This window comes from Lynx canadensis, chromosome D2 (genome assembly GCF_007474595.2).
Source record: "Lynx canadensis isolate LIC74 chromosome D2, mLynCan4.pri.v2, whole genome shotgun sequence".
In the NCBI taxonomy this organism is placed as follows: domain Eukaryota; kingdom Metazoa; phylum Chordata; class Mammalia; order Carnivora; family Felidae; genus Lynx; species Lynx canadensis.
Window position 1 is genome coordinate 27,546,106 of NC_044313.2, and position 14,089 is coordinate 27,560,194.

At 43.2% G+C, this 14,089-nt stretch overlaps 1 protein-coding gene across 3 annotated transcripts in view; it reads right to left on the minus strand.

The window, feature by feature from the left end:
• Positions 1 to 2,974: 2,974 nt before the first annotated feature.
• Positions 2,975 to 14,089, minus strand: part of BTRC (beta-transducin repeat containing E3 ubiquitin protein ligase) — a 181,696-nt gene continuing 170,581 nt past the window's right edge. For all 3 annotated transcript variants that reach the window (XM_030334518.1, XM_030334517.1, XM_030334516.1), the window contains 2 exons: positions 8,774 to 8,966; positions 2,975 to 6,852 (listed from right to left, as the gene is read on the minus strand). In XM_030334518.1, the coding sequence (XP_030190378.1) occupies positions 8,805 to 8,966 (162 nt within the window). In that variant the 3' untranslated portion in view covers positions 2,975 to 6,852; positions 8,774 to 8,804. The remainder of the gene's footprint in view (positions 6,853 to 8,773; positions 8,967 to 14,089) is intronic.

Consider the following 14,089-nt stretch of genomic DNA (forward strand, 5'->3'; position numbering starts at 1 on the left):
GCTGGTGCTAATTCTGCAGTTAAGTGAGGGGGTGAAGAGGGCAGCAAGACGGGACAGGGAGGGTTCTGGAGAGGGGCTAACTTTGACCCTGCATGCCAGCCCCCATGTGCCAAGTCAGAGCCAGGCTGGAGGGCTTGCCTAGGCTCACTTGGACCACGCAGGGGAAGTGCCTCAGCTGTGTGATGAGCTCAGGACTAGAGTCCTCTCAGGGTCTGTGTGGCTGGGATTGTAAACCCATCAGCCCTTCCTCGTCCCGGACCCACTCTGGGTCTATGTGGGTGCAGCTCCTGCAAAGTGACCGGTAGGAAGGTTACACTTGCTAATAACATAGTGAGCCTTTGGTGAGGAAGGGGGCGTGGAGACTCACACCATGTGACCAAGCTACCGGTCATCCTGTTCACCAGGTGACCACTAGCAATAGCCTTGGTGTGGGCCTTTCGTTACTGGGGAGAACACAAGCCCTGGGGCGGCCTAGCCTCTCCTTCCCTGGCTCACTCCAAACAAGGTGCCCGGACAGACTGGCACAGTACCTGAGGGCCTCATGTGTCCTTAGGCAGGGGAAGCTCTCCACCTGGGCTTGGTAATGACCTCACTCCCCTCAGAGCTGCTAATTGAAAGCAAGGGGTGTGGCAGGCGCAGCAGGAAACGTTGGGGGACTGAGAGGGTTCCCTGAGAGGCTCCGCTTCCACGGGGGGAGGAAAACAATTTCTCCTGGCTTCAGCTCCATCTCACCAGGCACCCACCCGGCCTCTCCCGCTGCTAACGAAGTGCCTTTAATTAGCAGCCTAATAAAATGCTCTTAAGTGGCAAGAGCCAATCAGGGGGAAGAGAGGTCTCCTCCCTTAGTCATTGCTGATGGTGGGGCAGCTCTAGGTTTCAAAGGGAGAGGGATTCCAAGCCCAGTCTCGCTCTAGGACACAGTGACTTCAGCGCTGAGTCTTCCAAGGGCATGCCCTACAAGACCCCAACCTTCTTGACACTGGTTTGAAGGTGAGACCCATAAAATCCAGGCCCAGCCTCTGCTCACTTTTGGGCTCAGGAGCCTAGCTGGTTACAACTGACCAGTGGCCTGGTCTCTGTGGGCTCCTCCCTCCCTGTCCTTAGTAGTTTGGCAGGAAACTCAAGTGTGGTCTCAGGCAATGTGAGGAGGCCCCCTTTTTGCTGCTCAGGTTCCCCGCCTGCAAAATGCCGGTGCACCTGCGGCTCTGACAGGTCTCCAGTTCTAGCAGTGTAGTTCTGCACTTGGGGCCCTGATATCTAACAGTCTGAGAGAGCTCTCAGGAGCACAGTCTCAGTCTAGGTATAAGCACTGAGATCACAGGCTGACAGATCCAAGGAGTCTAGTCAAACAGGGAGGAGGACGACCTCTAAAAGCTCCCAAATGTAAAGCAAGAGGGAGTAGAGTCCATCATGCTTATAACCTTGTACCCTTCTCCCAAGATTTTCTTTTTCTCCCCCCGAGGTTTTGTTTAAGGAGAGAAAGGGATGGGTTCACCTGGAGAAGCAGTTTTGCCCCAGATGGCCAATGCTTCCGGTCGTGAGATCGTGTCCCATGTTGGGCTCTGTGCTGGGTGGTGCTGAGCCTGCTTGGGATTGTCTCTCTTCCTCTTCTCTCCCTCCTCATGTACACGCTCTCTCAAAAAAAAATTTTTTTTTAGATTTTAAGTAATCTCTAAACCCAACGTGGGGCCTGAACTTAAAACCCCAAGAACAAGAGTTGCATCGTCTACCGACTGAGACAGCCAAGCACTCTGCCCCACTCCCTTCATTTTTGTAGTTTGTTGGGAGTTTCTCTGGAAATTGCTCCTGAATGTGAGCTCACCTCTCCTGAAACTGACTGAAGGGGATGCAGGGGAAACCTGTCCTCTCACCCACTAAGGAGGCAGAGGAAAACCTAAGTTCTAGGCTCAGGCTGGGATGGGGCAGGCTGAGGCCATGGTGACCAGTTCCCAAATTAGGTATCACTTTGGAACACTGTCTGCCAGGGGTCCCATAATTATTCACACCATTTGGCCCTGACTTCTCTAAATGTTGTTTTCTCACATCAGATTATCTTAAAAGGTATCTGTGCATGCCCTCAATTTGTATATCGAAACTCATTGTCCTCTTGATGTTGGGGCAAAGAGACAAGACACTTAGAAAACTCACTTTAATCTTATATTTGTAATTTAAGTTACTTTTTTTTTTCTGAACAGTTAAAAAAAAAAAAAAAAACCAGAACACACTATTTTACCATGATCCTAGGTTGTGAACATATTGGTACCTTGACTACATATCACGATAACATAACCACAGAAGTCAAAGCAGTCAGTACTTAGGAGTCTAGAGAACAGAGGGCTGAGCCAATCAAAAGCTCTCAGGGAAGCTCACATTTGTCAGGCAGGCCTGCCCCATAGCTGAAGTCCAACGAACATCCCTCAGAACAGTCTGAATGGGCTTGAGTGATTTGGGAAGGTGTTAGTTTCCTTGGTACCCAAAGGTCTAACCCTCCTTGTTGGTCTTTTCCTTCAGTGTCCAAGAGGAGAAAAGGATAGAGGGGAAGGGACGCTTTATAATGCCATTTACTGCACTGATCCTTAAATACACACATAGACAACCAGGAGCTGAGAGAGCCAGCTGGGTGGGCTGGAGAGCACATCTTTTAGAGGTCATCTAATTTTCTAAATTTCTCCAGGAAATTTTAGATCATAGGTATTCAACTTCCAACAGAAGAGGTTTCCGGGAAGTTCCACTGGAAATCAGGCAGCCATAATCGTGCTTTTTTGGTTTCTCTCCTCAGTTCCAAGGATTCTGAAGTCACAAATGAAGTACAGATAAAAACAGCAAGAAGCAAAACTCAGCTTTATTACCCTGGAGACGGCTATCTTTCTGGCACTGATTATGTTGAGACAATGGTAAAGTAAGAGGCTCTGCTCGGTCAGTGATCAGCCCAGGGAGATTAACTCAGCCTGCAGGCTTTGGGTGTGCTTGTTACAAGCGAGAGTTATTCTAGGAGAGAAAAGAGGAAGGCAAAGAGAAGCAAGGGCACCTTTTCATGTTGTCCAGTTCTCGGAAAGTCTGTCCAACTCATCCAAATAGGGAAGGAGATCGGAAATGTGGATTAAAGTGATAGGGTAAACCTGATCATCAAAGAGCATGATGGTCACAGGTGGTGGGTATCTAAGCATCCCCTTTTCCGCCAGGAAGTACTTTTGGATTCCTCCAGAGTTAAGCTTGCAGCCTAGGCTCTCAGGCCTGCACTATTCTGGGTTGGATGGCTTGCACTTCAGGCAGGAAGGTATTACCATCTAAAGTAAATGGAAGATGCCAAGAAGGTCAACAATACCGAGGTATCTAATCTACTTTTAGGAAGGAGAAAAAACCACCCTAATTATTTCCAATATCCACCCCCCTCCACCCCAAGTCCTTGGTTTCCATGTACAATCAAGTGCTAAGTAAAGAGTAGACCAACCATAGCTGCTCTGACCAATGGGTACCAGAAGGCAGCAGGGGAGAAGAGTGCATATTTTCTTCTCTTCAGCTTATGACTTTACAAAAGAAAAATAAAAAGGATTTTTCTTACTCAAGCAGAAAACAGAATGATTTAGGGGTCCCAGGGTTTTTTCTAGTTCAGAAGCAAGTTATGAGGGCCAGACTTTATTACATGTCAATAGAGTTCAGAGAGTCCTGTCTCTGAAGTTTCTGGTGAAGAGTCACCAGAAAAAATCTTGCCAAGGGACAAGTGTAAAACGCCTCCCATTCACAATCCATGTCCACTTTCAAATTGCACAGAACAAAGGAAAAGGATGTTCTCAGCAGTGAAAATACACACACGTGCAGCAAGGCATGCTGGTTTTGTCCAAGCAGCCCCAGTGTGACTGGAGAGCTCCCACGTGCCCAGAGAGCTCCTGGGTGCAGGTGCGTGCACTCGCTCCTTGTGTGCCCGCCTTTGAAGGGGCTTCCTCCCATCTTTATGAAACAGTTCTTTCAGGCCCATGCTGGAATTTTAGTGAGAAGAGACTAAGCTACAATGGAGACATGGCGTTTCTGAGTCAAGAGACTCCTTAGCTCCTTTTCTACCATTCCTTTCAATGTGTTGAGACTTTCTTTGTTTCTCTTTTCTTTTTAAAAAGGTCAAACTTTACATTTATTCTAGCCCAGTTGGGGATTAGTGATAATCAATTCCCACTGAAATCATGCAGAGATGGTAAGTGGGGTTTACCTTCTCTGGAAATGAACTTCTACTTACCTGATTATTTCTTCTACAATGAACTGGTAAATGACCCCCAGAGCTGAGAAATGTGACTGACTCAGTTTTTCAGACCACTTCACTTCATTCCCATTTCCATCAGCAGCAGAGGACAACTTGGAGAATATCCTCGATGGAGCTAATGGCTCCAGACTGCAGGGTCCACTCTCGATCTCATTTATGATGTACTGGACAAGCCTCAAAACAATCTAAGAAACAATCTACCTTAAAGTGAACCTAGATGGGAGAGCAAAACCCCGGGCACCAATGAATATTCAACAGCTCCCACGTTTAAACAGCAGCATATAATAGAAGGGCTAGTAAAGTTATGGCTATTGGACAATATTTTCAAACAGCTTGAAATCCATGCCTCTTTAATGCCTGACCTGTGTGTTATTCGGGGCTGATGGCTCTCTGCCTCACCTGTAGCAAAATCCTTAACCAAGCAAAAAGCCAAAAAGTCAACACAACAGACAAGGAACTCTGATGATGGCTAAATAGAAAACATTTCTCTGTAGCATTTGGGTAGCTGGGAAGGGAATTATACTCAGAAAGTATTTCCCAGGCAAGGACATATTACACTGGGAAGTAGTTTCTGAATATAACCTGGAACCAAAAGCTTAAAAGCACTCATGAAGTCAGAAAGGGAAAATGCATATACATAACTTGCCTCCCAATATGTAATAACAACATTCAGTCAAATCAGGAGGGAAGAGTGAACATGGCTTTCTCTTCCTCTTCCCTTTGTTAAACTAAAAGTGGTCTGGCTTTGAGGTCACCTGCAACTGCCTCCTGTTCTGATGTTTCTACAGCAGCTGGTTTAAAAGGGGTTTTTACTCAACTGCTTTGATTAGGAACAGAAACGACAGGCCTGACTGCTCAGCTTCCAAGGGAAACTAGAGACGGCGGTGTGGCACTGGGCCTGTGATGTGTGCGCCCATGCCACACAAGATGGCTGGGGCAGCTCCATGCCCGCCCTGGGAAACACGCTGGGCACATGCTGATAGTATACCCTGTGTTCCCAGGTTGGGGTGGCACATGTGCCCTGCACCTGATGCCCATACAGCTGCCTTTCAACTGGCCAGGTTGGCCTGGCTCTTGCTGAGGTCCATTTGTTTATGTTGCTTACCAACATCCAGAGAAATTTTATTGGTTGGGGAGAGTGGAGAGTTAAATAAGGCCGGAGGAGGAAGAAAAGGAAAGAGAAGGCAGTGTCTGCCCCGTTAGTAAACCCTGTGTGCCAAACTTCACCCTGATCCTCTTTTTGGCAACTCTGCCCTTTTGTAAATATGGGATTTGGGAAATGCGTGAAGAAGGTTCTACAGTGCAAGGTTGAGATGATTAGCTTGCTTTTTGAGAGATGATATTTACTGTTCTAAATGAGAAAGAAATCCACTTTTAACCCTGACCACTTCTTCAGCTGCTTTGATCGTGATCTTGGCAAAGATATCGGCGCTGGGTGCTCACAGACCCTGATGAGCAAATCAGAGATGTGAGCCATTATGCAGAATGCACCCAGCAACTGGCTCCGGCCATTTCAAACCTTTCTTTAGGCTGAGCCTTACCAGTGATTTAAGATGAAGTACAATGCTTTTTATTACACATCTAATTGTTAATGAGAGGAAATGCAATCAGCAACTCCTTTCCACACTCTACATGGAATCGAGGAGACTGCTGAGTCCAGAAAAGAGGCAGCCATTGATGGAGCCCAGGCAATTTCTGCCCCCCCACCCCACACCGTTTTTGGAGGGGGGTGGTGTTAGAAGAAGAGAGAAGAGTTGCAAATACGATGGGGGTACCTTCTAAGAACCCACTGCTGCCACATGGGGTCATCTGCAGCAAAAGCTTGGGTTTGAAATTTTGACCGAACAGCATTTAGCTCTTCCAGGTGTGGCATTTTCTCGCTGATTTGCCTCATGTTAACTGAGATTACTCTCTTCATACTCTTTCTTCTCAGGTGGCGCAGAAAAAGGCTGAAGGGGGGCGGGGGAGGAGGGGACGAGGGACAGAAACAGAGAAAGAGATGAAAGGAAAGAGGCCCAGATCTTCCAGTGTGGATTCTCGTTTTCTCTCTTTCTTTCTTGCCCCAAAGGCCGTAAGACAGCTGTCTCCTCTTAAGCACAGTGGGGCTGGGCTGATCCTGCCAGGTGCTGGGCATTCCTGCAGTTCACAGGGAGAAACTGGGTGCTGTCTGGCTTGAAGTTGTATCCCCTGTCCCCTAGAAGTTGGTCTCCCAGAAGGCTATATAGGGAAACTAGTTCTTCTGCTTAACGGCAAGGCAAGAGAGATTCTGGCAAAACACTAAATATATTTATAAGTCATCTTTGTCTGGAACCAAATGAGGAAAAACAGGTGCAGAGAGGAAAGGAGGAGGGAGGTGAGGTGAGGTTTAAAAGTTCCAATCATTCACAAAAGATAAAAGACATCTTCTGATAGCAGCACGGAAGCAGTCAGCTGTGCTGAGTAGACCATCCTGGGTCGACTGCAGACCAACTGTGTCCCAACAGGAGTCTCAAATCCCCGTTCCTCGGCTAGTCCGGGGAAGTGGGTAGTAGTTTGATTGTTACTGTTGTTGCTCATCCTGGTATTGGCAGATATGTTAAATACCGCAACTTTAATGAGTCCTGTGTGAAAACAGAGCACAGAGTCATTAGTCCCTTTCCCTACGTTTCTCACTTGCTCTGAGAGAGAAGAATATTAACTCAGCTGTCAATTGGGAGAAAGGCTCAGAGGTCCTTCCTAACACCTGCTCTCTGCCCATGCCAAGCAGGAGCTTCTGTCAAAGGCTACGTAGCCTGCCTGGTGACATGGTGGGGCTCACTGACATGCCCAGGGCCCCAGCGCTCGTGCAGGGTAACTCTGATGCCTTGAGATTAAGAGTGACTCTGGTGGGTATATCATCAAGCTCTCACCCGCTCCCTGTAATGGTGCAGTAGATGAGGCTGGCTCTGAGGTTCTGGCCCCGAGTGGCCAGAAGCACAGCTGTGCCACCAGCATGAGTGGGGCAGCTGGGTGAAGCTGTCTGGCCACTTGGCTGGAGGGCCCCAGCAGAACAGATGAAAGTCTGATTGTTAGAAATGTGCATTGGATGGGCTTCTGGTACCTTCAAGGCCAGATGCGTAGGTGGTGGCTGGTAATGTGGCATGGAGATTAAGACAGAGGTTGGGACTAGAGATATAAGTTTGAGAGTCATCTACATTGAGATGAGAGCTGAGAAAAGGCAACCAAAACAGGAAGCTTCAAAAAGTAAGAAAAGCCCGAGACACACTCTTCGGTGATGTCTGTGTTTTAGGGGTGAGGGGAGACAGGAGACATAATCAGAGAACCAGGAAGAATATTTTAAGTGGCAAAATGCCACAGCAATCCAATGAAGAGAAAATTTTGGCAAAAGGAGGGGACAGGTACATGACAATTATAGTATTACTAACAATGACCACTTCTTACTGAGGGCTTGTTCTATGCTTGGCACTGTGCTAAGCTCTAAGCATTTTACATATGACATTTCAATCAAGGCAATCCTCACAACAGCTCTGTGAGATAGGGATTGCAACCCATCTTACCAATAAGGAGTCTAAGGCTCTGGAAGTTGCTTGCCCAGGGATTCTCACCTAGGCCTGCCTGTGTGATTTGGCTGAGGGATAGGAAGCAGCATGTCCTCTGTGAGAGCAGCGAGCGATGAAGTGAGCCCAGCAGGGGCACGGACCACCCCACTTAGAAGAACCACTATGAAAAGATGTGTAGTAAAGTGTACTAAATCTGTACTTCTGCCATAGAAGTGAGGTAGGCATAGGGAATAAGAAACCATAACGACAGCAACACTGCCCAGGAGTGCAGCTTTCCTAGCCCAATGATAGCCTGATGAATGGATCTGAACTGCCTGACACTGGGTGCGATCTGAATATACCATAACATAGGATGTTCTCCTGCTGCACAGGAAGGTTGCAGACTCGAGTGGGAGAGTACCCAGAGTTCTCACCAACTGCAGAGCTACTTGCAAGGTCAAAAGACAGTTCTTTTCTTTTTTGGAGGGCATGAGGAGGGGGGATGACGATAAAAAAGCCACTTTTTATAATCCAATGACACTGACAAAGCAGAGCTGTGAGAAGTCAGCCAAAAGATGTCACCAAGAAAATTTTCCACTCACACATTATTTACTTGGTTTAAAGGGTCTCTGTTACAGGAACTGGTTTGATATGGGAACTACAAAGTCATGGGCTTATGGGTCATTACTCTTAGTTTTGAAATGGATTCAAATCTCATTTTATTGTCTTAACAATCCTATCAGATAACTGGGGTGGGAATTATTCATTCTACTAACATAAGGACCATCCAGATCTAGTTCAACAATCACCTAGAACTGAGAGGTTAGCTACCTTGATGAAAGACAGCATCCAATATGCAGCCCCAGCCCTGTCTCATGTTATTGGCTTTACCTGCTTAACAGGAATTGTAGAGATAAAGGGCGAGAGAAGGCTCTATAAACTAGCAACACCTTACAGCCAATATTCCTACCCACCGTGCTATGTACACAATTCTTTTTCATACCTGGGCAAGTATGAGGTCACTGTATGATTATTTATCTGGAGATATAGGTGTATGTTCGAGAAGGGGAGCGGGGGGGTTCAGCTTGGGCAGCTGGATCATTTAGGAAGTCCCAGATGAGGATTGTGTCATCATGTGAACTACTGACAATCTGGAATTCATCAAACTGGAGTCGGAAAACTCTTCCAGAATGCTCCTAAAGCAGCAGAAACAAAAACTTTTGAACTACTCAAAATCAAAAGGACACAAATTCAGCAACATGTCAAAAGGAGACTATGGTATGATGATATTTTTCTCTAATATTTAGCTGTTTCAAGAACACAGAGAAAAAGTAACTTGGATTAAAGGCACAACGGAAAAATCAAATATTGGTCAGCTGATTTTGTACAAAGTTACATTCACTACAGCTGAGCCATGTCAAAGAGTATGCTGGTTTCTCACTGCTACCTCTCCTTGGTTTAGGCTGAACGAGAACATTCCTCAGTACCTACCTGGCCTTATCCTCTTTCTGTATCTGCTGGATCCTTCTACGGTCAGAGGCCAAGGATTGATGAGCAGTAATATGAGGCACGCTGGGAAATGGTTTATCAACAAATTCTCCCCAATTTGTAAAAGCATTCGCGTATTTTCATGATGTAAAAATTCCTACAGTGGCTAATTTCAAGCTACCCATGTGAGGTCAACTGGCTTGCAAAACTCATGAAAATTTAAGTGCTCTCATGGCCCTTATTCAATACTACCTTCACCCCAATGCTTTCATTATCAATTCGTTTTTTTGTTTGTGAATTATATATATATATAAATGCATATATCTTTTTACTCAACAGTGCAAGATTCCTCTTTGTTACTGCATGGAATGTTCGTTTTCTAAATTACTGGTTGGCATTTCATTATTTGAACACACTACAATTTATCTTTTCTCCTGTGGTGGACATATGGCCTGACCTAGTTTTGGCTATTTAATAAAGCTATTATGAACATTTATGTCCATGTTTTTTTGATGGATACATGCTCTCATTTCACCTGGGTAGACAGAGCTGCTGGGCCACAGAGGAGGTAGGTTTGGCTTTAGCGGGTACAGGGAAATAGTTTTATGAAAGTTGTGCCAGTTTATACTGCCGCCAGCAGTGTGTCAGAGTTCCGGCTGCTCCACATCTTCCAGCAAACTGATACTGTCAATCTTTTTAATTTTAGCCATTCTTGGGGCGCCTGGGTGGCGCAGTCGGTTAAGCGTCCGACTTCAACCAGGTCACGATCTCGCGGTCCGTGAGTTCGAGCCCCGCATCAGGCTCCAGGCTGATAGCTCAGAGCCTGGAGCCTGTTTCCGATTCTGTGTCTCCCTCTCTCTCTGCTCCTCCCCCGTTCATGCTCTGTCTCTCTCTGTCCCAAAAATAAATAAACGTTGAAAAAAAAAATTTAATTTTAGCCATTCTGGTAGGTGAATAGTGGTTTTTTATAAGAGTTTTAATTTGCATTTTTCTTTATGAAGTTGAGGAAGTTCCCCTCTATTCCTAGTTTGTTGAGAATTTTTATCATGAATGGATACTGGATTCTGCTAAATATCTTTTCTGCATCTACTGACATAACCACGTGATTTTTCTTCTTTAGCTTTTTGATGTGATGGATTAAATAGTTGATTTTTAAAAAAATATTAAACCAGTTTTGTATACCTGGAATAAATACCACTAGGTCATAGTGTACATTTTTAATACACTGTTGAATTCAATTTGCTAATACTTTGATGAGGTTTTTTAAAAGAGTTACTTCATTTTATTGGCTTATACTACTACTTTTTAAATAAGTACAGAAATTTTCTTTATTGTGAAATCACTAAATGTAAGGACAGTGACAAGACTACACTTAGATCTTAAGCAAACAGTTTAAGACATTACCAAAAACTCCTGCCTAATAAACTCATATTAGTCATACAATTGTGTTTGCCATTACATTAGCATTTTTAAAAAATATTTTATTTTGGGGGCGCCTGGGTGGCTCAGTCGGTTAAGCGTCCGACTTCGGCTCAGGTCATGATCTCACGGTTCGTGGGCTCGAGCCCCGCGTCGGGTTCTGTGCTGACAGCTCAGAGCCTGGAGCCTGTTTCGGATTCTGTGTCTCCCTCTCTCTCTCTCTGACCCTCCCCAATTCATGCTCTGTCTCTCTCTGTCTCAAAAGTAAATAAACGTTAAAAAAATAAAAATAAAAAAAAATATTTTATTTTGAATTATGGTAAAAACCACATAAAATTTACCATCTTACCTATTTATCGTTAAGTGTGTAGTTCAGTATTGTTAAGTACATTCACAATGTTGTACAATCAACATCCAGAACTTTTTCATCTTGCAATACTGAAACTCTATACCCATTGAACAACAACTCCCTATCTCTTCCCCCTCCCCCCAACCCCTGGCAACCACCATTCTACTTTCTGGGTTTGATCACCTGTAGATACTTCATGTAAGTGCAATAATATAGTATTTTGTCTTTTTGTGACTGGCTTGTTTCAATTGAAATAACGTCCTCACATTTTATTCATGTTGTAGCATGTGACAATATATCCTAAGGCTGAATAATATTCTACTGTACATATATATACACTACATTGGTTTATTCATTCATCTGCTGATGAATACCTGGGTTGCTTCCACCTCTTGGCTACTGCGAATAATACTGATATGAACTGCATATGCGTGAGATTCTGCTTTCAATACTTTTGGATATATACACAGAAGTGGGAGTGCTGGATCATATGGTAATGCTATCTTCAATATTTTGAGAAACCCCATACTGCCTTCCATAGAGGCTGCACCATTTTACATTCTTCACAAGAAGTAAATGAGCTCATAGATGAGCATCTGTGTTCATGAGACAGGCTCATCTGTACTTTTCTTGTAATACCTTTGTTTGTTTTTGGTATGAGGGTCATGCTGCCCTCACAGAAGGAGTTACAAAGTATTCACTCTGCTTCTATCTTTTGTAAAAGATTGTGAAGAATTGGTATTAATTCATTCTTAAAAATTTGGTAGAGGGGCGCCTGGGTGGCGCAGTCGGTTAAGCGTCCGACTTCAGCCAGGTCACGATCTCGCGGTCTGTGAGTTCGAGCCCCGCGTCAGGCTCTGGGCTGATGGCTCGGAGCCTGGAGCCTGTTTCTGATTCTGTGTCTCCCTCTCTCTCTGCCCCTCCCCTGTTCATGCTCTGTCTCTCTCTGTCCCAAAAATAAATAAAAAACGTTGAAAAAAAAAATTAAAAAAAAAAATTTGGTAGAATTCACCAGTTAACCCATCTGGGCCTGTGCTTTCTGTTTTGTAATTATTATTCTATTATTAATTATTGATTAAATTTAATACGTTTAGTCCCATTCAGATTGTCTATTTCTTCCTATGTGAGTGGTGGAAGATTATACCTTTCGAGGAATTGGTCCATTTCATCTAGGTTATCAAATTTGGGGGCACAGAGTTGTTCACGGTAGTCCCTGATTATTATCCTTTTAATGTTCATGGGATCTATAGTGATACAAAATTAGGTTTAACATTTCGATGCACATAAAAGCAGTTATACAAAATCCATTCCCAATAAAAACTCTCAGCAATCTAGGAACACAAAGAAACTTCCTAATCAATGGGTATCCACAAATATATACATGTATGTATATACATATATACAAAATATATACATATATACAAGATACATATACAAAATATAAATATATGTATACACACACACAGACACACACAATGGTAAAAGACCAACTGTCTTTTCCCCAAGATAAGGACATCTACACTTCCCAATTCTTTTGACACTGTACTGAAGGTCTTAGTACAAAACAAGAAAGAGAAATGAAAGGCACACAGATCATAAAAGAAGTAAAAGTGTATTTTGATATACTTGTAATGAACAGTTTAGAAATGAGAAATTTTAAATACCTCCCGAAACTTTAAAAAATACTATTTATGATGGCATTAAAATTACAAAACACTTAGGGATAAATATGACAAAAGATGTGTCAGACCTTTATTTACCCTGAAAGGTATAAAAAACACTGTTGGAGAAATTTTTAAAGACCTAAACAAATGGAGAGATATACTGTGTTCATGGACCAGAAGACTCTGTGTTGTTAAGAAGTCAATTTTCTCCAAACTGATCTATATTCATCACAATCCCAAGTGAAAATCTCAGCCCTTTTACTTTTTTTTTGGTTGTTGAAATTGGCAAACAGATTCTAAAATTCACATGAAAATTCAAAGGACCCAAAAAATTTTGAAAAGGAGCGAAGTTGAAGGACTTACACTACCTGACATCAAGAGTTAATAAAAAGCTGCAGTAACCAGGAGAGTATGATACTGGCAAAAAAAAGACCAATGGAACTGAAAGGGTCCATAAGTAGACCCACACATATATGGTCAATTGATTTTTGATAAAGCTGCAAAGGCGATTCAGAGGATTGCCTAAATAGTGCTGGAACAACTGGATATGAACTTCGATCCGTATCTGTACCATCTACAAAAATGAACTCAAAATGAATCACAGACCAAAATGTAAAGCCTAAACTACAGAAATTTTAGAAGAAAACACAGGGGAAGATCTCCGTGACACTGGATTAGGTAAAGATTTTTTTTTTAAGATATAACTGCAAATAATACAATCCATAATGGAAAAAGCTGATACACTGGACTTAATAAAAATGAAGAATCTCTGTTTTTCAAAAGATACTTTTAAGAGAATGAAAAACAAAGCATGGACTGGGAAAATATATGTATGCATCACGTATCTCCTAAAGGACTTGTATCTTGAATAAGTAAAAGAAATCTCAAAACTCACTAAGAAAACCAGTCAATTAAAAAAAATTACCAAAGGATTCAAAACAGATACTTCACCAAAGCAGACATACAGATGGCAAATAAATGCATGAAAAGATGCTCAACATTATTAACATTAGGTATGTGCAAATTAAAATCACAATGACGTACCACAACATACTATTAGAATGATTCAAAAAGACTGTACTAAGGATTAGTGAGGATGTGGAGTCACTGGAACTCTCATGCACCACTGCATGATACAACTGCCGTGGAGAACAGTTTGGCAGTTTCTAAAAATATGAAACATATGACTTAACTATTCTGCTCCTATGAGTTGCCTTAGAGAAACCAAAGCATATGTTCATTTTATTGTACATAAATGTTTATAGAAACTTTATTTATGATAGCCCCAAACTGGAAACAACCCACATTTTCATCATCCAGCAAAAGGATAAAGAAATTATGGTATAACCATGCAATGGAGTACTACTCAGCAATTTTTAAAAAGAAATTAACTATTGAC